This window comes from Melanotaenia boesemani, chromosome 1 (genome assembly GCF_017639745.1).
Source record: "Melanotaenia boesemani isolate fMelBoe1 chromosome 1, fMelBoe1.pri, whole genome shotgun sequence".
In the NCBI taxonomy this organism is placed as follows: Eukaryota; Metazoa; Chordata; class Actinopteri; order Atheriniformes; family Melanotaeniidae; genus Melanotaenia; species Melanotaenia boesemani.
In genome coordinates this window covers 35,108,750-35,134,219 of record NC_055682.1, presented here as the reverse complement: position 1 = coordinate 35,134,219, position 25,470 = coordinate 35,108,750, and the positions used below count along the sequence as shown (strand labels likewise).

Here is a 25,470-nt window from a genome sequence, read left to right as displayed (position 1 = left end):
CCAGTGCTGGCTTTATTTTCACTGACTAAGCTCTGGTGGATCTTCCCCGTCCTCCACCCTGAGGTATCGTTGTGTTTCACTACTTTGCTCTCTTCCCAATACAACAGTTTTGCTTGAAATGGATGTTTAGTGTGTTTTTAAATTCCTCATCATTGTGACTTTAATTTCTATTTCCTCAGAGTGTAACTTCTTTCAGACATGATTATTCCAGATTTGTTAGTGTTTGTTTGATAAGTGCAAATGAAATATATTTGTTTTTATGAATTAGTTGCTCAGTCTTTACAGTTTTAGATATATTGTATATATTTTGACAATGTGTTGAAATTAGAGGTATTTTGTGTCTAAGCTTAATGTTTTAGTTGGTAAGTCAAGTTTTGAGTTTTAACACATCTAGTGCACAATTCAGAGTAATTTAGTCAAATCAGGATTTTTTTTTTATTTTATTAAAAAAAGACTTAACTTCAGTGTTTCAGTGACGTGTTGCTGTGTTTTAGAGCAGCAGCAGCTACTAATGCTGTTAACATAACCCCGTGAGCTTCTACTGCTCATCATCAGAGTTGGGATGGATTTAGGAAGCCTTGTGTCATCGTTACCGTGCAGCCGGACTCCCGCTGACTGATTTTTGTTAAAGTATAGCACTGATCAGTTAGTGCTGCCTGCAATGCAAGAAGCTTTTACGACCGGTACGTTATCTCCTCGTAAACTGACAGAGTTCAGTGTATATGTACAGTTAAGTTCTGCGTTTTCAGCTCTCTGTGATTTTACTATGCCTTAACAAAAGTTATGCAGACTCATCACGGTGAATGTGGATTTTATTTAGCTGTGGGAACTTTGACACAGTGTGAGATTCCTGTAATTCATTGACTGTATTTTCACATTTAAGCTATGAAACAACAGCTGATGTGTGTTTAAAGGTCTGGCTTCAATAGATTTTACATGCTTTAAATTATTGATTTTTAATGAATATTTGTGTAAAAGAAATCTTGTGACACTGAGAGTCTAAATGAGACATGATTGCAGCCTTCAGTCTAATTCTCTATAAATGAGATGTTTCTTTTGGCTGGAGTTATATTTACTCTCTATCCTTTTCATTTCAGGCCAAAATGAAGACAGAATATTCTTTAGAGAAGAACAGCACTCGACGAGTCTCTTTTGTAAGTCTGCAGAACAAACAGCACCTATGACCAGAGTGTTCCAGACATTTTAAACATGCCTGATCTCTTTTCCTCTCCCATTGTTTCACCTGCATCCTGCTTCTGTTGTACAAGTGTTTGATCTGCTCTTTGAGACTCGTTAGCTGGGATGAAACCATCTCTGCCTCTATGTCTTTGACTCTCTGATTCTTTAGACAGACAATGTTGTCCGATGGAGAACTGGATCCGAGATCTCCAGTCCAGAAGATTTAGATGGACCCAACAATAAAATGACCCCACCTTCCTCGTTTAGAAAATACCACCACAGTCTGCAGACCCTCAAACCCTTTCGCTGGTCTTCATCACAGTCAGTTTCATTGATGATTTATTTTACTTTGTGTATTTTTAGATGTTTAACGCCTTCACGGAGCTGATTCTTTTATATTCAGATCCCATCCTCTGGATAATGCCGGCTTCTTATCATTCACAACTTTTGCCTGGATGACCCCCATGATGTGGGCCATATTCAGAAACAGGCTGGACTTCTCCTCTCTTGGCCTGTCCCCACATGACGTAGCAGACACCAGTGGAGAGAGGTGTGAGTCTTTCTGCAGATTAATCCTCCTACAGTAGCTTGCACTGCTGGACGACGGGCCCGTGGACCTAAGCACCGCCCCTCCCTCTCTGTTTTTGCAGGTTGCAGAGACTCTGGGAAGAAGAAGTGGAGAAGAAAGGCCTGGAAAAAGCCTCACTGGTCCGTGCGGTCCTCCGCTTTCAGAAAACCAGGCTGATTCTGTCCGTCTTTATTGGCATCCTTGCCATGTTGGGAGCATTTTTTGGTCCGGTGAGTCATCGTTTTTATCACGTCTGCAGTCCCTCTTCTGTCAGGAGCCTCCAGCAGCCCCCTTGAGTTTTGAGCTTGAGTTTACAATATAAATGTGTTGATTGAGTCATTGTCCATTAAAATATATGAGATTGATTATTAGAAAGCCTCTAATTTTATATTTTGATAAAGAGCCCAAAAAAATAATAGATCCTGTGACTCTGGGGGCATTTTCCTATCATGGTTTGTGTATTCTTGTCTGCCTGACACCCTCAGCCACGGCCATTACTCAGATGAGCTTTTTAAAGATCCAGATTTGCACCCAAATAAATGCATACCTTTTTATCGATTTCTAAAAGCCAACTGGAAGCAGACTATGCATCAAAGACACAGTTCAATCAGAAATGGCGGCATGTAGTAATGCAGCGGCTTCTCAAGCTCCTGGTGACCCTCTCTCGTTTCTTTCCTCTCGGATAAGACTTATCTACAGTTTCTCAGAGCTCATGAAACTCGAGTGCTGCACCTCTTGCGGCAACCGTAAGAGCACAAGTAAGCCAATGGAGTCTATTAAAAACCACAAGCTGGAACACCAACAACACATAAGGCTAAAGGTTGGCATAAGCTCTGTGCACGGAGGCAGAAGCAAGGTAAGCGGGACGGAGTGCTAGCCAAGCTAAAGCCTAAAAACAGGCTAGCTATCCCTTCACTATTCCTGGCGATGGATCTATTTCGACTCCGTATGACAAACTACAGGGACTGTAGCGTGAAGTGTAAAAGGGTACACAGCGGCTGCTGAAGTCATGACTCTTAAATGCCGACCACATTATCTGCTGGGGGAGTTTACAGCAGTGTTTGTCATGGTATCGGTTCGATCCTAAACAAGCACCCCGAGGATTGCTGGAGACTTCAATCACGTAAACGTGATGGACAGTCTGCCGATGAGTGTGCTGACTGGGATCTATTCGAGGAGGAAGCAACATATGATGGCATGATGAACTTGCAGGAATACCCATCCACAGTCACCAGCTACATCAGAGAATGTGCCGACGACGTCTCCATCACCAAGACTGTCACCATCTTCCCCAACCAGAAACCCTGGCTGAACAGAGATGGCCGCACTCTCAGACCTGCATTTAGGTTTAGAGACGCATTGCACTGAGGATTGCAAGAAGGTACCTGAATGTGGGTATTGAAAAAGCTTAAGCAGAATATGCTTCAAAAGGGCAGAGCAGTCTTCCTGGAAACCAATGGAACATGTATAAAGGTATCAGAACCATCTTGAACATGACACAAAAAGAGTCCTCATCTGACCCTGCCTTTCCGTGAACACTTTTTATTCCATTTTTGAGGATTGTAATGGATCCTCCTGCACCAGGCAAGTCCCCCCTCTGTGTGACCCCTGAGAAGGGGGTGAGGTCACTACTCAAGATCAACCCATTGAAAGCACCGGGACTTGATGGCGTTTCTGGGTGGGTTTTCTTAGGGACGCCGCACACAGCTAACAGGGGTGCTGATGGATATCTTCAACATCCCCCTTTCCCCAGGCTGCAGTACCATCGTATTTCAAGACAGCCACCATCATTCCTGTACCCAAATCCTCTACTGTGACCTCCATAAACAAAAAACCGTCCTGTGGCCCTAACATCTGTTGTCAAGAAGGGCTTTTGTGGCTGGTGATGGCAGACATGAGGAACATAATCAACATCAGTGTGGACCCTCACCAGTGCACATCTGACGCAGTATCAGCTGTCGTTCATCAGGCACTCACCTTGAGGAGAGGGATGCGTATGTCAGGCTCCTCCTCCAGGATTTCAGCTCAGCATTTAATACAATCGTCCCTCAGACCCTGGTAAAGAACTGTCTCTGTGTAACTGGGTGCTGGGCAGAGGCAGTCCTGGCTAGTTTTGCGCCCTAGGCGAACCACCCATCAGCACCCCCCACAACTAACCAACCTGTCCCCCTTGCTCCGGGAGCATCTCAAAGGCCTGTGTGGCTGCAGAGGGAGGTGGCGCTTCATTTTTGCCTGGGGCTCGTGCGCCCCCAAATAGATTGCACTCTGGGCGGTCGCCCACCTTGCCCATAGCTAAAACCATCCCTGGTGCTGGGTTTTCTTAAACCTTGTTTCCACCATCGGGTGCTTGTCGGGACAAGAAGGTTAGGGTGCAAATGTGGTTTGTAAACTGTAATCTTGTTTTGTTCACACAGCCAACTGTAAACTTACTTTACCTAACAGACAGTATCAGCTATGCAATATTATGACGCCATCGCAGTGCAGCGCAAGTATAACCAAATCACAACTCAGAAACAAAGGAGAATGGCGATCACCCAACAGCTTGTGTTCTTTCTTCTTGGCGGTGCTTCTTACGCAGGTTTAAATTGAGATTTAATCAACAAAATCAGAGCATTCTGACACAGTCCATCTCAGTGTGGTATGGCAGCTGCACAGCAATGGGCAAGAAAGCACTGCAACTGGTTGCTACCCAAACCACTGCAGGAGCAGGGCCTCCATAATCAGGGGTGACTCCATCCACCCTTCTCATAGACCAGGGCTACTCAATTTGGTCCTACGAGGGCCGCAATCCAGCAGGTTTTCCATGTATCCCTGCACCAACACACCTGAGTCAAATTAATCAGTTATTGTGTAGAACCTGATTGGCTGTTAGAGCCACCTAATTTGACTCAGGTGTGTTGGCGCAGGGATACATGGAAAACCTGCTGGATTGCGGCCCTCGTAGGACAGAATTGAGTAGCCCTGTCATAGACTGTTAACCCCTCTGCTCCCAGGCAGGAGACTGAAGAGCATCAAGGTCAGAACGTCCTGGCTGGGGTTCAGTTGCTTCTGGACCTGAGGTCGTCAGACATTTAAACAAACTCTGCAAATCTTTTAACTAACATGTTTTAACGTAGACACTTTTTTGTGGAGTTACCGGGCCTCTGGAAACGAATTTAGTTCTCGTCATGTTTTTGGCATGTAGGAATGACAAATAAAACCTTTGAACCTTGAATTTTCTGTAGTAAACCTCTTTACTAAGATTAATGACGTATAACCTGTTGTGTAAGGCAGAGTGGAGAGGAAACTGGAGGTGACCATGAAAATCACCCTGCAGGGAAATCCCTAATTCCCAACAGAGCGATTTACACAGACAGGGGGAGAGAACAGATCTTCCTGATTGGACTTGAACTCACTAGTCAGTAATGGTTTAATGAGCAGAAAATAGTGTAGCAGGACTTGGTATTGGCCAGTGTTGGACATGTTACTTTAAAAAAAGTTATAATTATAGTAACTAGTTATTTTTGCACAAAGTAACAGAGTCAATAACGGAGTTACAGAATTATAAAAGTAATTAATTACTTAGAAAAGTAATTATTCCCTTACTTTTTAAAGAAAATATGTTCCCTTTAACAGATCTTAAAATATATCTGCATGTTCATGTATTCATAATAAAGCTGAAAAACTTTGAGCTTTCATTTGATGTGTATATTGTGGGCATTCATGACAGAGGGGCTTGCACACATGGCTGCAATGTTGTTGATTAGTAGTCATGTACCGGGACCGGTACGTCTGCATCGTAAGGAGTTAAAACTCTTCCTGTTTTCTCTGGACTCGTCGTTGATGCGTCTCCTGGTAGTTTGTGTGTCTGCGCACACTGACTTACCTAAATCTGCCATGACGTTTTACTCTTCATCAGTCAATCCTCATCAGGTAGCAAATGTGGTTGTTCCTCCCCCTATGACCCGGTCAGTTGAAGACAGCATCAGCTTCAGCTGAATTTGGGTCATAAAAATAATTCGAGGACAACTTCTGGCTCGAACATGTGACGTTGTTTTATTCTTAGCTTGCACCCGGTCACAGCACAACACTGCCACTCTTCTACTCAAACATTAGGTTTATTCTCCAGTTTCAACCAGATCACGTCATCGTCGTAACGATGAAAAGAGTAATTAGTTAGATTACCCATTACTGAAAAAAGGAACGCCCTTAGTAACGGCCATCACTGGTATCGACTAACGCCATCTTGCTAGCATCATTGTGTACAAATGCCTTTATTTTTCCATTTAGTTCCTAGTAGTCTGTAGCTGTGGAAGCACATTTTCAGGGTTTTCAGCTTTGGTCTGCAGATCTGTGCACTTACCAGTTAAGTACATATGGCACGTTACGGTTACATACAACTCTGTTTTACACCATGTCCATGAATCTTTTTACCAAAGCTAGACGAAATGAGGCCCTCCTCTGTTGTATTTCTTCTGGTTGGCAAACAGTTTGGTAAATTACTACTACATAATGGTGGTGGTAACATATTACTACCAGGTGCTGAATAAAACGAGACATGAACGGTTATATTTTTTTTTATAATACTCATCAAAACTTCTGGTTGAACGAAGTTTAACTATAATATGAATTTAAGTAAAACATGCCAAGCGTCTTTATAATACTATTTTCTCTGTACATACATTCATTCCCGTGTTTTCAGTGGTGAAATTATAATTATCAGTGACATCTGTTCAAGACTTTCAGACCTGTTCTTCTCTCTGTTCGGTCAGGCTGTTCTGGTCTATGAGATCTTGAACTACATTGATTACCCAGAAGAGTCCACCGTGACCCATGGTGTTGGTTTGGCCTTTGCTCTGTTCACCTCAGAGTTCTGCAAAGCTTTCTTCATATCCTTGCTGTGGGCAATCAACCTGCGTACGGCAGTCAGGCTGAAAGGCGCCTTCTCCTCGGTGGCCTTTCAGAAAGTCATCTCTCTGCGGGTGCACAGTGGCATTTCAGTGGGAGAGGTAGTTAGAAAAAACACCCTCTACTTGTCTCAGAAGGTCTTAAAAATGTTCTTTTTTTTCTTCCACCAGCACATCTACCTCTAATTATCTGTCTCTGGCTTCCTCACATCCAGATGATAAATGTGTTGACCAACGATGGTCACAGGTTATTCGAAGCGGTCTTGTTCGGGAGCTTCACGCTGTCCACGCCCGTCCTCTTCATAGTGTGTATTGTATACGCCTGCTACATCCTTGGCTACACGGCGCTGACTGGAGTCTGCACCTACCTCATCTTTGTCCCCGTACAGGTCAGACATACACTTTTATATTTTTATAAACAAAAATTAAATCAATTTCAAATCTCCTGTTTTATTAGAATAAAAATTATGCCAGATCATTTGTTAATAATATTACAGACTTTGGGGTCTGGTGCATTCAGATAACATGATGACAGTGGCATCTTCACAATCCAGAAGTTAGACAGAATCCATTGGCACCAAATATGACATAACTGATCACTGGAAAAGGACTAACATATCAGTGCAAAGTGGAACTGTTTTTTATTGCAAGGTCTGTAATGTCATGACTCTGCAGAGGAAGGACTCGAGGGCTGATCTCAGGCAAATAACAACGGTTTAATTAACAAAAGATCAATGTTGACAATCACAAAGTCCAAAAATACAGTTAACCGGGCTCAGTACCACAGGAAGACTTGTTAGCAGACTGGCAGAGTGGCTGATGTAACTGGGTTTTATACCGGTGAGTTTGTTGAGGCTTCAATCCCGTTTGGTGCAGCTGCCAACAGAGAGGGAGGATAAGCCTGCAAGAGCAGGAAGCACAAGGGAAGCCAGAGAAAAAGGCACGACATAAAGTCAAATGATTTGCAGTAATAACTGACACATTTCTGTGTTGTCCCTTAATGAATCCTAACGAGCTGCCTACAGACACACGCATGCTGCTCACCTTTTTTCTCAAAGAAATTAAAAAGAAGCTCCCCCTCTCTTCATTGTCTTACCCTGTGTTTGTTCTCTCCCTCTTCTGGTAGCCAGACTTAACTTTCTTTGGTAGGTACATGACTTTCTCTGGCTGTCTCGCTGTGTGTGTGGCTGAACAACCGGTGTGGGTGTGGACTAAAGAACATCCATCTGTATTGTTAGTGCAAAATTAGTTTTTATTTGAGGATTTTTAAGGACCCCCATTCTGCAGTAAGTAAGTAGTACTGTTACCCCCACACCTCCGCCCCCAGTCGCCACTGGTTGTAAACGCAACAGATTTAGCCCAAATATAACCAAAATATAAAATCTGAACGTAGATTTAGATACTAAGTTATTCAAATCATTCCTAAACATGGATAAACAGGTAAAATTACCACAGTTTAACCAAATTTCTCACACTTTTTTTCGCGTTTTCAACCTTTCTCCCTGATTTAATTTTCTTCCGTGGAAATATTTAGTACTTTCTTTTTCCTACAGTTATGAAACTCCAAAGATTAAATTAAATATATTGATCTTTCTTTGTCTTTGCAGTTTTTCTTGGCCAAATTTATTAACAAATTCAGAGGGAAAGCCATGCAGACAACCGACAGCCGCGTTCGCACAATGAATGAGATTCTCAACAGCATTAAGCTGATCAAGATGTACGCCTGGGAGGAATCCTTTGAGAAGAAGATTGCAAGTGAGTTACGCAGTGCTGTGCTAACAAGTTACCAAACACCCGAATTTTAGGGGGGCTTCTGTTCTGCAGGTTATAGATGTTTCCTAGCTATAACTCACTTGGATCAAATTACTGGATCATTAACAGGCTTCTTTCAACACATGTAAGGATGGCGGAAAAACACACAATCACAGCTTGTACAGCTTTATACTGAGTAGTGTTGTTCTGTACCTTCTTTGGATAAATGCAGGCAAATTAAGAATTTGATGTACAGTCCAGCCACAGATCGACACATGTGAATGTACCACCTCCCAGAAAATTACATCTCTTACAAAAATAAATGATTTTTTTCTCAGACCCAGCTGCTAACAGCTCCAGATATTTTCATTACCTTCCTTCCAGGTTCAGAGAACTGGGTTGTAGGGCTGAACTAATGACTATTCTGATGGTCGATTAGTCACGACTATTAAAATGACTAGTCGACCAATCGGGTTATGTATCTCATGATTATTGTAAATGGATGTTATTTCACTTTCAGCTTTGAAATTTTGCATAAGGTTGTTAAGTCTGACGTGCCTCCTCTTTAAATGTTTGAGCATTGCAGCCGTACTTCCATGGTACACAAAGTCCGCTTATCAAATGTCACGTATTTAATTTATTTTGGAAGTTTAACGTGAAGTTATCCCAGACTTTTGACGTTCTCCACCGCCGTTTTCTTCTCTAGTCCGCCACCATATTTTACTTTACTGCACACGTGCAACTCACAGCAAAGATGAAAAAAAGAAGACGATGTCTCACTCTGTATTTTTTCCCCCTCTTTGCGCATGTGCATTGTGCAACACTCAGCAGAGATAGGATTAGAAGACGATGTCTCACTCTGGAGTTTTTTTTTGTTGTTTTTTTGTTTTTTTTTTGCCGACTATTTTTATTGTCGACTATTGTCGACAACGTCGACTACTTGTTGCAGCCCTACTGGGTTGGCAAACACCAGATTCATACATAAAGTTCAGGTGTCAGCTGTGTTGCTTCTCATTCATTTTGAATGACATTGTGTCTTAATCCGTTGCTCTGCTTTGCTTGTGTAACCAGTGATGATGTTGGGAACTGTTCAATTTTTCCAAACAGCAGCAAATTAAATCACCAAATTAATTATGTGTCTGACTGATTATCACTACAGCTGCAAAGATCTGGTCATCTTCAGTAAAAGCATCGTCTCTAAATCCTTCTTTAATGAGCTGATAATCATCATCGTGTTACCGCTTAGCAAGAACTCCACTGTTAGATTCAACACATCCAGATCAATCAAGGCTGCTGGACATTTAGACCCTGCTTCCTCATAGACCCCTCCTCAGCTCCTAAGTGTTTTTTGATGAAGCGTTAATGCAACACTGTAATAAACTGAATATTTTATTTGCATCCAATGCATGAGTTTGCATGCAGCATGTGGAATTATGACTTATATCAGTAAAAGTTTCATGTCTTTAATTGTTCAATTGATCTTTAACTGTTTACAGTGTCTTTTTTTTTTTAGAAAACTAAATTTCTAGTCATAATATACGTGCATTTATCAGAATAAAAACTCTAGCTGTGAAAGTTCTTGTGTTAATGCATATTTACTTCCAGTAAAATAAATTATTGTTCTTTCTTACAGGCTTAAGAAAAACTGAGAAGAAGCAAATACAGCTGGTGAGTTACATCCAGAATGCAAACACCAGCATTACCAGCATTATCCCCACCATGGCCACCGTCCTCACCTTCCTGGTGCACACTTTGTTGGGACTGCAGCTCAACACGTCTGAAGTGAGTTTAGCAGCAAAGTTCTGTCAGTAAGAACATGTACATTTCACACAGTTAAAATCAACACGCTGGCTGTTGGTGTTTACCCTCTTATGTTTTGTTTTAATGGTTTCTCTCTGTTGTTACCAGGCCTTCACTACCATCGCCATCTTTAACGCTATGAGGTTTAGCCTTGCTCTCATGCCTTTGTGTGTGAAGTCGCTGGCTGAAGCTGCTGTGTCCGTGGCACGATTAAGGGTAAAATCTTCTACTTTCTTTTTATTGTATTTACTAATACACACATAGTGCTGACAGGTTTAAATAAGAGATGCAGTTTGGTCAGCAATGGTAATAGCATCCCTGCTCGCCCCCTCTACAAACACCAGTTTCTTTTAGCTTCCATAAAGTTTAATTTCCTATAAACTTTTTATAATTTTTATAAATCTTAAATAATTATTTCTTTTTCATATTTAAATAACAATGATTTATTTCATTAGTTTATTTTTAATTAAGTACCAGTGACAGGCAATTAATACTTAAATATAATTTGTCTGTTTCAGAAAATATTGCTGATCCAGAATTCAGAGCCCTATCTGATGCAAAAGGAAGACAGCAACTCAGCCATAGTGATGATTAATGCCACACTTTCCTGGACCAAACCAAACAGCTCGTCGGACCAACCAGCCAGCCAGGCCAACAGGGGGATGGAGCAGAAAACAGATGAGATATCCCAGAATGGACCAACTGACACTTTACCAACACTGAGAAACATCTCCTTCACCCTGCCTAAGGTGTGCTGTACCTCTGATAAAGATAAACTAGGTTAGCTAGACTCTGCTAAACATAAACTAATGATCAGTGTGTTTTTCCTGCAGGGCAACCTGCTTGGCGTCTGTGGTAATGTGGGGAGTGGAAAGACATCACTGATTTCAAGCATTTTGGAACAGGTTGCTTTTGTTTCTGCAGTTTATCTTAATTATATATACATATATATATATATATATATATATATATATATATATATATATATATATATATATATATATATATATATATATTCATCCTGCCTCTGCAAGTCTGTCATATATTTTTTATTGTTAGTTTTGTTTCTTTATTTTAGAAAATACTCCTTATTTACATTGTTTTCTTTAAATCTAATTAATTTTAACATAACGTTTATGTATCCAGGAAAGTTTCTCATGTCTGCTCATTTTTGTCTTTTAGATGCACCTTCATCAGGGCTCCATCACAGCTGATGGGACGTTTGCTTACGTTTCCCAACAGGCCTGGATTTTCCACGGAACAGTTCAGGAAAACATCCTGATGGGGGAACCTTTCCATCAGGCCAAGTATTTACACACTCAGATTTTTTTCACATGCATAATTTAAAGATAAGATCGTCTGTCCCCTCTGATCTGTGCTAACACAGATTATGAAACAAGGCTAAGCTAAAGTTTTTTTTTCCTTTGAAAATGTCCGGCTTTGGAGGTTATCTCACATGAAAAATGTTTAACTGGGAGAAAGTTCTTCATATTGCTGTGAAGTCTTATCTGGCCAGTTAGTCAAACACGAGCAGAGGTCATCTCCATTATCTGGCAGCTTTGTCCTCAGAAAGCCACCTCATGCTGTCAGAGATGGCGAAACACTGACTGCTGATCAGCAGACAGACTTAATGGAGAGTGAATTACCGTCACATAATGTAACATCTCATAAACCACCAGCGACTGACCATCAGAGCAAAAATAATTCAGTGTTAACGTACCTGTTGTATGTGACAATAAACTGATGTTAGTCATTTAATATACATGTGTGTCCTTGAGCCAATTCAGTAAAAACATTGACTTTTCTTGCTACATGTGGTCATATTAGATTAGAAGATTTAATTTATAAAACACTCACTGGCCACTTTATTAGGTACAATTAAGCTTGGACATGTTGTGTGTTTAGAGATAGTATTCTGCTTATCTTGGTTGAATCCAGTCTTAATTCGAGTTCTGGTTACCTTTTTTCTATTATCTCCAACCACTCTGCCCATTCTCACATCAATGAGGCATATTCATCCAGAAAACTGCATCTCACTGGATATTTTTCTTTTTTGGATTATTATCTGTAAACCAAAGAAATAGTTGACCTTCAACAGGTCGTCTTAAATGCATCGAGTAGCTGCCTTGTGATTGGCCGATTAACTGTGTTTACAAGCAAACAGATGTATATCCATCAAGTTGTGTCATATGACTTGTTGCATTTTCATATTTATAAAAATTATTTTATAGATTTCCCCTTTTAGTTACCAAATAAGCTGTTTCATTGTTACTCTGCAGATATGACAGAGTTGTGGATGTCTGTTGCCTCAGAGCTGACCTGGAAATACTCCCATACGGTGACCAAACTGAGGTAGTTCCTCTCTTTTACCTTTCCTTCCCGGAGTTTCCTCTTATTGGTCTGACTGCATTTGTTTTTCTCTTTTCTTTTTTTTAAAGCATGGCACATTTAGATTAAACAGGCTGCCTAGTGCAGAATGACCCCTGCTAAAAAAAGATATGCACAGTTGTCCCCACCCCCTTCCCCTCGATTAGCTCCGACACTTTGATAGAAAAACTTTCTGTGATGATAGTCAGACAAAAGAGAGAGCAGGACGCTTTGGGGACTGCTGTTATTTGTTTCTCAGCATCAAAGTGAATGAAATTAGACCTTATTCTTCTGTGCATGCCAGTCTGTGTGCAGTACCTACTTCAGCTCAGACATAGAAAGAGATATAAATGCTACCAGGTTGAACGTAATAAAGAGTCTTTAGGGTTCTGAATAGTTGTATATTACACAGAATTACAAGCTTTTCCCAACCTTTTAGTACAAAGTTCTGAGTGTGTTAGGTCTTAGGTTAGGTTTTATTCAGGCCTAGACCTGAATAAAACATTTTGTTAGCTAAACTTTACAATCAGTAGGTATAACTGTAAAGTTGAAAACAGAGGTCAGTAGGTTGATGTATTCTTCACTTTACAGCCTGATGACCTTCAATGTGCGCTTGTTGATTGAAAACACTCATGCAGATCGAGGTCTGTGTTCCTGCAAGTTGGCACATTTTTATTCCTGGATAACACTTTATTTTAATCTTTGACCACAAGATTCTCAGTCCAAGCTGATTTAATATTAAACCTGTTATTTATACAATATGATGCCAAAACAGTTTGATTAAAATGCTGCTTCTTTAACAGCATCAGTTACTTATTAACACACGACTGAGTGAAAACCAAATGACAGTAAACTGATGTTAATCTAAAAACCAGGTGTGTGCCAGAGAGCTGTTCAGTTGTAGTTATAAGAATTTGTCATGAAATATGATGTTCAGTGACAGAAAAATAAAAATCTGATTTCTGGTGGTTTGATGGCAGATAGGAGAGCGGGGTCTGAATCTCTCCGGGGGACAGAAGCAGAGGATCAGCCTGGCCAGAGCTGTCTACTCCAATAAGGACATCCTCCTCCTTGACGATCCGTTATCTGCTGTCGATGCTCATGTGGGGAAACACATTTTTGAAGAATGCATAAAGAAGGAGCTCCAAGGAAAATCTGTAATACTTGTTACACACCAGCTCCAGGTAAAATCCACTGATGAGACTACAGTCTTTAACGGATAATCCATCTGATCTTAAATGTTTAGGAAAAATTTATGTTAGGTAAACATTTATAATTTTTTGCTGGACGTTTAATGTTAACATCGACATTTCATGACCCTCTCAAGTTAATAATAACAATAATTATGATCCTTCACTTCAGGAGCTGTTGGGAAATTTTCTAAAATGCTATAAAAACTTAAATCTGCAACTTGTAGATTCATTTGCACCTTTATTTAGACAAGTCCAAAAAAGGATTTTCAGTCCAAATGAAGTCAAGAGAAATGGAAAAGGAAAAGACAAACTTTCTAGTAACAGCATTCTTGAAGATTATAAAATCAGATCTTTTATAGGTGACAGCCAGGTAAGGGTGTCTGGATTGGGTATTAAAGGAACACCCACCAAAGTTTTGATCTTTACCATCAAGGTTGGGTCATGGCTCACCTAAATGCGTTTAAAGAATCAGTGAAAAGCTCTAAATAAAATATTTATTTAAACAAGATTGCAAAGCTTTGATCTTTCAACATCTAGTATATTAAATGTCCCAAATTTTATAATGGGCTTTAGAGGTCCAACAACATTGTTTTCAAAGTGCTTTACCCCAAATTCAGCCTTGGAAAGTGACTTTTGCCTAATATGGGACCTTTAAATGATTAAGATGATGATCTCGATCTTGATGATGATGAAGATTCAGGGAAAATCTGGGGAAGTCTTAGGATGCATTCACACCAGGATAGTCTGGGGGACTTGGTTTGATTGGTGGGGAGTCCTGAAAAGTTTTGCTCCTTTATTTGGTTTGCTTTGCTTTCACCCTCACTTTACTTAAACGGACAAAACCACCTGACTAGTTCCTCACAGTTACAACAACTGTTCAATAGGGGCGATATTCCTCAAAACAACCACTGACTACTAAGAAAAAGAAGAAAATCTGACTTATTAATTGGCCAGGAATGGAAGCAGCTCATTCACTGCAAATAAACAATAATATCTGGTCAGTGACATCTGGTTTTACATGCCAAGGATCAGAAAGAACATCCAGGCTGTTAAAGTTGGAAAAGTCAGTGTTTGTGATGTTAGCATCAGTGTTCATGGTATGGATGATAAGACACCATCCATACAGAGACATACATTAGACTTTTTGAGGACATGTATGCTACCTTCAAGGCAGCACCTTTTCCTGGGAGGCAAGTGGTTATTTTTGTAGGACAATCAAACAAGAGGAGATTCAACCAACAACCACAGACAGCTTAGAAGCTGAATGCTGAGTGTTGAAATTAATTCTTTTTGCAAAACTGCAAAAATGGCTATTCTCATCTCTTAATTATTAAAAAGTGTAATTAAAAAGAGGGTTGAGGCTGCTGGGATTAAATTTGAATTTATTTATATTTACTAAAAACAATTAAACTAGTCTAAAAAGATTTTTAAAAATAATTTCTTTAGGCTTCCTCTCTGGACAAACCTTGGTGGTGCCATTCATACTTACATGTTTTCTGTAAACCAACTTTCTGGGTGGTTAAGACCTTTTTTTTTTTACATCAGCACTTCCTGAGAGGGCTATATGATCCATCATGGTGTAGTGGTGATCATTAGTTGGTGGGTGGTATTGTAAATCTCTCTACCATGTCAGTAAAGACCCAGAAATGTACCAGTATACAAACTCCTCCTCAGACTGTGCTGCACAGCTGAGCTGCTTTTGTTTACATGCTTGTCCTTTCTTTGGTCTCCTAGTACCTGGAATTTTGTGATGATATCCTGGTTTTGGAGGACGGAGAGATCCGGGAAGCCGGAAATCACCGGAAACTTATGAAAGCCAACGGACGCTATGCTCAGCTCATCAGCAACTACCAGTTGGAACAGTCCAAAGTAAGACCAGCACAAAATAAGCTGCAGCTCTGCTCTTTACACCATCTTTTTTATTATTCAACTCCATCTCCTCACTTTGTCTTTATTCGTTAACAAGCTAACAAGGGACAGAGTTAACAAGAGACAGAGTGTTCCATAAACTAGGTTAGTTTGAGCAGACTGAACTTTAACACCATGTTTTTTATTGTCAGACTCAGACAGAAGAAGAGGACGTGTTGTCTCAAGATGCCGCCCAGCTGAAAGAGGTTGAGCTCAGGGAGCGTGCCGACAGTGGGATAGTAAACCCCGGTATGAAAACACAGAAGAAAAACATTTGTTTTATAGGATAATGTGTCATGTCTCAGTTCAATAGAAAAAGATGGAAAAATGAATACATTAAAGCTGCAGCTAATAATAGAACTCAGAGAGAAATTTCACTCATTCATTCTCTGTACCGCTTATTCCATGATGGGTGGCGGGTAAGCTGGAGCCTATTCCAGCATTAACAGGTGAGAGGCAGGGTACACCCTGGACAGGTCACCAGTCCATCGCAGGGCCAACACATAGGGACAAACAACCACTCACACTTGCACTCACTCCTGGGGAGAATTTAGAGTAATCAGTTTACCTAACATACATGTCTTTGGACGGTGGGAGGAAGCCGGAGTACCCGGAGAGAACCCACGCATACACGGGGAGAACATGCAAACTCCACACAGAAAGGCCACCGCCCTCAAGGTTCGAACCTCCCTCCAGCCGAGATTTGAACCAGCAACCTTCTTGCTGTGAGGCCCAGAGAGAAATTTGAGCAAAATAATCCAAAGTAGAGAAGTCAGTCAGACCAGTAACAGAAATATTGTTGGATTGGTCCAACATATTGCTGCACTCTTGGCACAGGTCTCCATGAAGTGTCAACAGAAACCTGTAAACTTTGTAAAAGGAGGAACTGTATAACGAGTGGGAGGGAAAGGGTGAAGATTTGTGATACTACTACTATGAACTGATGTAACAGTATTTAGGTTTTTTAGGACACACTTCATTAATGTGAGTTTACACATTTAATGAAGGGCATGGATGAAATTTGGGTTTCAGATAGAGCTGAAGTCCTCTGGCTGGCTGATCTGGAGTGTCTCGTAATTGAAGGCTGGGAGAAGGGAAGACTCAGGATGGGGGGTCTGTCTTATGTTTTCAGGTTGTTACGACCCCTCCAGATGGTTCCTGAAAAAGAAAAACAGACAGATGATGACAAGAAAGAGTTGAGATGGGGTAAGGGATGAGGGATGAAGAGGATGAATATAATATGGAGCGATGGATGATGAAGAGAAAGATGGATGGGAGAAGGAAGATGAATGAGGGCAAGGACAGAGAGGGGGGAGGTGAGAGATCAAGTCAAATAATGCAGACTAAGTGCACAAGGTACAAGAAGACTCACCCAGTAATTAGAAGAGTGGATGAGATACTCCCTTTAACCCCAGATAGCAAACACATTTGGCCTTAATCTGGGCTACTTTTAGCTCAGTTATGGTACTAGCAGGTGTTGTGTGGGCCACATGTGGTGGTCATGTGGCTGGGTTTTGGCAGCCACACTCACATTACAGTCAATGCTGCAAGTCAAGGCCAAATAGGGGCCAAAAAAAAAACTGCACATGTGTGCCATAATTGATATGTTATATGCCTGGTTGTGTGAGCACTTGTGTTTTATTTTTTAATATACAGGGTGTGCAAAATTTTTAGGCAAGTTGTATTTTTGAGGATTAATTTTATTATAGAACAACAACTATGTTCGCAATGAACACAAAAGACTCATAAATATCAAAGCTGAATATTTTTGGAAGTTGGAGTGGGGCTTTTTTAGTTTTAGTATCTTAGGAGGATATCTGTGTGTGCAGGTGACTATTACTGTGCATAATTATTAGGCAACTTAACAAAAACCAAATATGTACCCATTTCACTTATTTATTTTCACCAGGGAAACCAATATAACAACTCAAAATTTACAAATATACATTTCTGGCATTCAAAAACAAAACAAAAACAAATCAATGACCAATATAACCACCTTTCTTTGCGAGGACACTCAAAGCCTGCCATCCATAGATTCTGTCAGTGTCTTGATCTGTTCACTATCAACATTGCGTGCAACAGCAACCACAGCCTCCCAGACACTGTTCAGAAAGGTGTACTGTTTTCCCTCCCTGTAGATCTCACATTTGATGAGGGACCACAGGTTCTGTATGGGGTTAAGATCAGGTGAACAAGGAGGCCATGTCATTATTTTTTCTTCTTTTAGACCATTTCTGGCCAGCCACGCAGTGGAGTACTTGGATGCGTGTGATGGAGCATTGTCCTGCATGAAAATCATGTTTTTCTTGAACGATGCTGACTTCTTCCTGTACCACTGCTTGAAGAAGGTGTCTTCCAGAAACTGGCAGTAGGACTGGGAGTTGAGCTTGATTCCATCCTCAACCCGAAAAGGTCCCACAAGCTCATCTTTGATGATACCAGCCCATACCAGTACCCCACCTCCACCTTGGTGGCGTCTGAGTCGGAGTGGAGCTCTCTGCCCTGTACTGATCCAGCCACGGGCCCATCCATCTGGCCCATCAAGACTCACTCTCATTTCATAAGTCCATAAAACCTTAGAAAAATCAGTCTTATGATATTTCTTGGCCCAGTCTTGACGTTTTATCTTGTGTGTCTTGTTCAGTGGTGCTCGTTTTTCAGCCTTCCTTACCTTGGCCATGTCCCTGAGTATTGCACACCTTGTGCTTCTTGCCACTCCAGTGATGTTGCAGCTCTGAAATATGGCAAAACTGGTGGCCAATGGCATCTTGGCAGCTTCACACTTGATTTTCCTCAGTTCATGGGCATTTATTTTGCGCCTTGTTTTTTCAACATGCTTCTTGCGACCCTGTTGACTATTTTGAATGAAACGCTTGATTGTTCGATGATCACGCCTCAAAAGTTTGACAATTTTAAGAGTACTGCATCCCTCTGCAAGACATCTCACTATTTTTGACTTTTCAGAGTCCGTCAAATCTCTCTACTGACCCATTTTGCCAAAGGAATGGAAGTCGCCTAATAATTATTCACACCTGATATAGGGTGTTGATGTCAATAGACCACAGCCCTTCTCATTACAGAGATGTACATCACCTGATATGCTTAATTGGTAGTAGGCTTTCAAGCCTGTACCGGTTGGAGTAGAACAACATGCGTAAAGAGGATGATGTGGTCAAAATACTCATTTGCCTAATAATTCTGCACATACTGTACATGAATTGTTGTTTTGATCATGTAAAGTTCTGCTTTTTGCATGAAAAGTGCTTTATAAATAAAATGAGATTTAATTTTGGCTGTCTGGGTTTTCTGGGCTTAGTTAACAGAATAACTTCATAAGCTGAGAGTTGTTTTTGAAAACTGCTGAAGATATGATGCCATATAATGTGTATTAAATGGGATTTAATTGTTAGATGAAGATGTAATCAGCAAAATAACATTTATTTCTCCTTTCAGCATTTGACATGACAGATGAAATCAATGATGAAACTACAGCGGACCAGAAATGTGAGTCTTTGTAAGATTTGTGTCAAACATGCAACACATTTAGTCTTATGCAGAAGTCAGCAAGCTAAAACACAAAAAGTGCACAAGAAGGTTTTTTTCTGTTTTTTAAAGCAACCATAACTGTTTTTGTGCTGATATTTAAACAGTTATGTAAGTATTATCATGATCCACATTGAGCTCTGCTTCTGCTATCATTAGTTATCAGAGGATAATTACTTTGAACCTACAACATGTTTGTTTAAACCTGATCTGAGGGTATCTGACTAAATCTGATTTAATGTACCAAACTCAACAGAAACCAAATGAGCTTCTATTCTATTCTATTTCTACTTCTAGTAGCATGTTTTTATATATTTATTTATTTATATTCCTCGCTTAAAAATTGTCAATCTTCAAATGTTTGGGATTTCTCTTTCATATGGATTAATTTTCCATGAGAAAAAGAAACAAACAAGAAAATAACTGAAAACTGTTGGTGGAAACTCCTCTAAGTTGACATGAACACATTGATTACCTTGCAGATTAAATGTGTAGCAAAGTCAGAAGAAAGTGAGCTTTGTTTTTATAAAACAGACACTCAAACAGCTGACCAGAATATCAAGAACAAAGATTAGAAAACAGCCACTTCTAGAGGAACCTGAAAACCCTCGGTACAAAGCAACACAAGCAATTTGATGATACAGAAATTGAGAGTTATATTATCATAGAGGGAGCAGCTGCAGACCATGAGAGGGTCACTGAGGACCTCTGGTGGGTAGAAGCAGTGACACAGGGACATAAATGGGTGTGTAATCTTTTTCTTCCTGTTAATCAGCAGTGAAAACAGGCGATCAGCTGGTCAGTCAGGAGTCCTCCTCAGAGGGTTCTGTCTCTTGGAGAGTCTACCACCAGTACTGCCAGGCAGCTGGAGGTCCGACCCAACACACACACACACATTCATTTGCATGATTCTGAGCAGTAACACATTTCCAGTATGTTCCACCCAGTTGGTTAAGTTTGGTAACTGTTGCTGCAGGTTACATCATGACCTTCCTCACCATCCTGATCATCGTCCTCATGATCGGATCCACAGCCTTCAGTAACTGGTGGCTCAGCTTCTGGCTGGGACAGGGCAACGGGGTGAAAATCACATCTGTTTTCTTTCCTTTGTCATGTTAGACTTTTTTATATATATATAATAATTTGGATGGTGGTGTGGTTAACAGTTACTGTAAATTTATCAGATTTCAATCCAACAATGACTTTTTTACACCCTAAATTTTCTCTCTTTGTAGTCTAATACAACTTCAAACCAGGGAGACATCTCACAAAATCCACGCCTGCACTTCTACCAGACGATTTATGGAGTGATGGTGATTGTCATGGTGGTACTTGCTCTGATTAAATGTTTCTTTTACACGCATGTCACTTTAAGAGCCTCCTGCAAACTCCATGACACCATGTTCAAAAAGGTACTGTGGAGCATCACCTCAACAATTTATGAATTCTGCAGCTTCTTTTGAGCAGCTGATTACAAAAATGTCTTATTTCTTTTACAGATTATTGGCAGTCCGATGGGTTTCTTCGACACGACGCCAACCGGTCGTATTCTCAACCGCTTCGCTAAAGATCAAGAGGAGTTGGACACTGTGCTTCCTCTCCACATGGACCCTTTCTTGCAGTTTTGCCTGCTCGTCACATTTACCATTATCGTCATCGCGTCAGTCTTCCCTGCCATGCTGGTGGCTGTGATTGTCATGGGAGCTTTGTTCACCCTCATTCTCTTGTGAGTTTCCATCAGTTAGTCCGAACATGACATGACAGAAACTCTGGAGACTGTAGGATAATTTTACTATTTGGAAGATTTGAACTTTGAATATTGCTTTTGATGTTTCTGCAGTATATTTCAGAGAAGCATACGGCAGATGAAGAAAATGGAGAATATCAGTCGCTCTCCATGCATCTCTCTCACCACCTCCACCCTGCAGGGTCTCAGCACCATCCATGCCTACAACACAAGAGACAGTCACATAAAACTGTGAGAAACCAGAGTTTCTTATCAGATAAAGAGTATAAATACTTAAGTGTGACATGTTAGTGTACGTTTTATTAACTAATTAATTTTGGCTTGTTCTTTGTGATATTTTAGGTTCAAGTCCCTGAACGACATCAACTCCAACCACTATCTACTGTTTCATTCTGGGACACGATGGCTCTCCTTTTGGCTGGACTTCATGGCTTGTTCCATGACCTTGTTGGTGGCTCTGTTTGTGGTGCTCACCAGCAATGAAGTCATCAGTCCAGCCTTGAAAGGCCTTGCCATGTCCTACACCATTCAGGTAAATCTAAAAGGCAAATGAATGTTCAGTTTTTGTTTCAAAGGAAGGCTACAGTGTATGTTCATGGTTCATGGAGCTTTATCTACTGCCCAGTTGACAGGCATGCTCCAGTATGTAGTGAGGCAGTCCACAGAAGTGGAGGCGCGGTTTAATTCGGTGGAGCGGCTGCTGGAATACATTACGGTCAGAGTTGTTTCCTTACACCCACCCTTCAGTCTTGGTCCTCTTTAGACTGAAGTCAATAAATTGTCCCCTGAGATGCTTCTTATTTCTTTTCTGAATGATGTTAATTTTTGTGTTTGTAGGACTGCAAGTCTGAGGCCCCCAGGCGCATAAAGGAGGCTCAGATCCCAGAGGACTGGCCCAAGAATGGAGCCATCACTTTCCAGGACTATAAGATGAGGTACAGAGAGAATACACCCATTGTCCTGAATGGGCTTGATTTCCTCATCCAAGCTGGAGAGAAACTTGGCATTGTGGGAAGAACAGGCTCTGGTAAGGAATTAATCGTGATAATATGCTAACAAACTGCTAAAGCCAGATTTAATCCAGTAGTTATAAACCACTGTAATATTCAGCTATCCTGCTCTGTTCCTTGTGTTTTTAGGGAAATCTTCTTTAGGTGTAGCTCTGTTCAGGATAGTGGAGCCGGCAGGAGGAACCATCCTCATAGATGGTGTGGACATTATGAGCATCGGCCTGCAGGATCTGCGCAGCAAATTGTCCATCATTCCCCAGGACCCTGTGTTGTTTATTGGCACTGTCAGGTAATGACAGGAACCTCAAAGGCCCATAGAGGTTCATATTTACACATCATACTGCTCTCACTGCTGTAAGTACATAACAAGTTTACCTACTATGATTGCTTGTAGGTACAACCTTGACCCGTTCGACAATTACACTGATGAGGAGATCTGGACAGCGTTGGAGAAGACCTATATGAAGGACTGTGTATGTTCAAACAGCCTTCCATATCTAAAACCCTTCAATACAAGTAATAGAAAAATATTAGTGGCTACAGCCAGATAAACATAATTTTGTCTTTTTTTAAATTAAAATATATCATTTAGGAGTGTCATCAACTCGCATGCCCTTTGCTGCCTGGTCGTAACTAAATTCTTCTGCTTTTTGAGTATGTGTTTGTCTCAGTGATAGTTATAGCAGTAGCAAAGGTACAGATACAATAATATGATGGTGTTTCCTCAGATTTCCAGGTTGGAGGGGAAGCTACAGGCCCCAGTGTTGGAAAACGGGGAAAACTTCTCTGTAGGCGAGAGGCAACTGATATGTATGGCCAGAGCTCTTCTCCGTAACTCCAAGGTCTTTTTATGTGCATTATCATCACTATATGTGTGCATACATGTTGTTTCAAACAGTTTTTTAAACTCTTTATCTAACCAGGCAAGTCCTTAAGAACATCAGGAACGGTTACTATATATGTCCATTTATCAGTTGCCGCAATCTTCTCGGACAATATTATTGCTGCTTGTGTTTTTTGCATGTTATACATCCAACGAATTTCCCATCTTACCTCTCCTACCCATAAAATGTCTTATCTATCCTAATTTCCCCTCCTTTGTTGAACAGATTATTCTCCTGGATGAGGCCACAGCCTCCATCGATGCAGAGACAGACACTTTGATCCAAAGCACTATCAAGGAGGCCTTCAGTGACTGCACCATGCTCACAATTGCACATCGCATCAACACTGTAATGCACACAGATCGCATTCTGGTCATGGACAAAGGAGAGGTAAAAAAACATGAATTTGAGATAGCAAAATTTGTGTTATCCTTAACCTGGACTCATTGAATATTCTCTCTATCAGGCGGTAGAATTGGATCCTCCAGAGGTGCTAAAGGAAAGACCAGACTCACTGTTCTCCTCACTCCTCACTGCTGCTAACACTGTAAATACTTGAACAACTGAAACCGCTTTGTTTAATCCCAAAACCAAGATCTTATAATCATTGTAATATCGAAATGGTTATTCACTTTACACAACCAGATTTTAAAGTCCAACTCAGCTAAAAATCAAGTTTTAAATAATAATATTACCATAAAATGCTCTTTCTATTCCTTACAAGTATATGTGCATAACAAGCCATAAGTGCAATTCTGCTTCAAACCTGCAAAGTACCCCCTGCACATGTTCCACATCTAAAATTGGGAAAACCGATCCTGACTACTTGCAGGGTGGGATTTGCAGCTCATGTGCTGTGAGAAACCAGTGAAACAAGAAGCTATGGCTCTTAGCAGCTGCTAGCTTCTTTGAATACTACAGGAATGACTCTAAACACACAAACATGCTAAACAAAAGGAATACTACTTGTAACATATTTGTTTTTTCATTTTATTTTTGTTTCTTTCAACAATATTGCAAACAATTAAACTCAAAATAGCCAGCAGCCAGAGGCACTTGTAGTTTTGTCCTGTTAGCTGCACCTTGTTCACTACACCTGCCAGTTGCTAACATCTATAGGTAGCTACTAGCATCTGCAGCTAGGCTAGCTAACAGCAGTTGCTAGCAGCTGCTAGCAGTCAAGAAGGATGGGTCTTGTCATGGATGGGAGCAGTTTTTTTAATGTTAAAAGAAAGTGATTCAATAATCATTCTGATACTTCCACTATTTGAACTTTATCATTTTACCTTGCTTACATGTCTCAAGTGTTGCTGTCTGGTTCAAAGTGTTCATTGCTTAACAGACTCGGAGTAAACAAGGAAGGCTTTTGTCATCTGCTTGTGGGCAGAGAATAATATATTTAACATTCACTGTATGAGGAAATAAATGTAGGGTTAAACCACAAGTAATTTAAAACCAAGAGTTTTTTTATGACAGAGACAAATTTTTAGGAAATGAGAAACTGTTTATGTGTTTTTGTTTGTTTTGTTTTGTTTTGTTTTTTTTGTTTTTTTTTTTTTTGTAACACTGTCATCTGGACTGGTGTGTTTGTATCAGGTGTAACTGAACAGTACAGATCAGATCAGATTTGTTATCAACGTAAGGGAAGCAGCATTTTAATTTTCTGTTTTAAACTGTGTAAATAATGATGTATTTATATCTCCAGTCTGCTGACAAAAACACACAAACAATGTTATTTTCCTAGGTTTTTATAAGTCACAGAAGTGGATGTGATCTGTTTTGTATATTTAAAACATTTTATTTATTTTCCATTCGACCATTCTACTGTGTGATAATACATGATGGCACAACCTTTTGAAATAATAATAATAAATATAGGAAATTGTATACCATGCTTTGTTTACTGACTGTTGACATATTACAGTGTTGTTGCTTACATACAATTATAACAAATTTAGGAAATTTTTTAACATTGACTTTTATTGTGTAATTGAAATTATAAAACACATTACTAGTATTACTAGCTTTGCTTTAGCTCAATTCCCCTTTTAAAAAATCTTCCCACTCCATCTTCACACCTCCTGTTGGTGCACACCTTAGGGCTATGCATTATATATATATATATATCTTTGTACATATATATATAGAGAGAGAGAGAGAGAAGAATTGCTCACTTCTGAAAAGGCATGCTATAAGCTAATCCAATCTTTCAGCTCACACCTGTCCCTTTATGCAGAGAAATTAACTAAAAAAGGTGGAAAATAACTTAAGCTATTTGTTAGTTTAGTTAGTATATGTTAGTTTATTGCCTAATCTTAACTGATTATAACTGTGCATAAAGAGCAATTCAGCAGATGGAAACACACAAAACCAAAAAAACATGGAACTAAAAGATTTTCATTCATTAGTAACTCCATTCTAAGCTTTGCAGATTTGTTCCATTCTAATTTTTTAAGTTGGTGTGTAAACCCACCACAATGAAGACGGGAATAATTAGATTGGTATGACTTTGTTTCATTGATACAAATGACATTTTATATGGACAATTCATGTCGGTGTGTGTGTGTGTGCGTGTGTGTGTTTTCTACTTGAAAATTGTATATGAATCAAAGCAGAGTAGAATTAGCTGT

General features: G+C 40.2%; 1 protein-coding gene across 1 annotated transcript; it reads left to right on the top strand.

Moving 5' to 3' along the window:
• LOC121640232 (ATP-binding cassette sub-family C member 12-like) lies at positions 1-23,636 on the top strand. Its single transcript, XM_041985937.1, has 31 exons — positions 1-63; positions 1,098-1,154; positions 1,349-1,500; positions 1,583-1,729; positions 1,830-1,977; positions 6,499-6,735; positions 6,849-7,022; positions 8,241-8,388; positions 10,019-10,167; positions 10,294-10,401; positions 10,704-10,934; positions 11,019-11,090; positions 11,368-11,492; positions 12,465-12,537; positions 13,533-13,736; positions 15,480-15,614; positions 15,806-15,902; positions 19,110-19,160; positions 19,975-20,070; positions 20,176-20,279; positions 20,435-20,611; positions 20,699-20,925; positions 21,040-21,177; positions 21,289-21,478; positions 21,572-21,661; positions 21,784-21,973; positions 22,086-22,245; positions 22,351-22,429; positions 22,685-22,798; positions 23,066-23,230; positions 23,307-23,636. The coding sequence occupies exons 2-31, from the start codon at positions 1,104-1,106 to the stop codon at positions 23,397-23,399; spliced, it is 4,125 nt and encodes a 1,374-aa protein (XP_041841871.1). The 5' UTR covers positions 1-63; positions 1,098-1,103; the 3' UTR covers positions 23,400-23,636.
• The last annotated feature ends 1,834 nt before the right edge of the window (positions 23,637-25,470 follow it).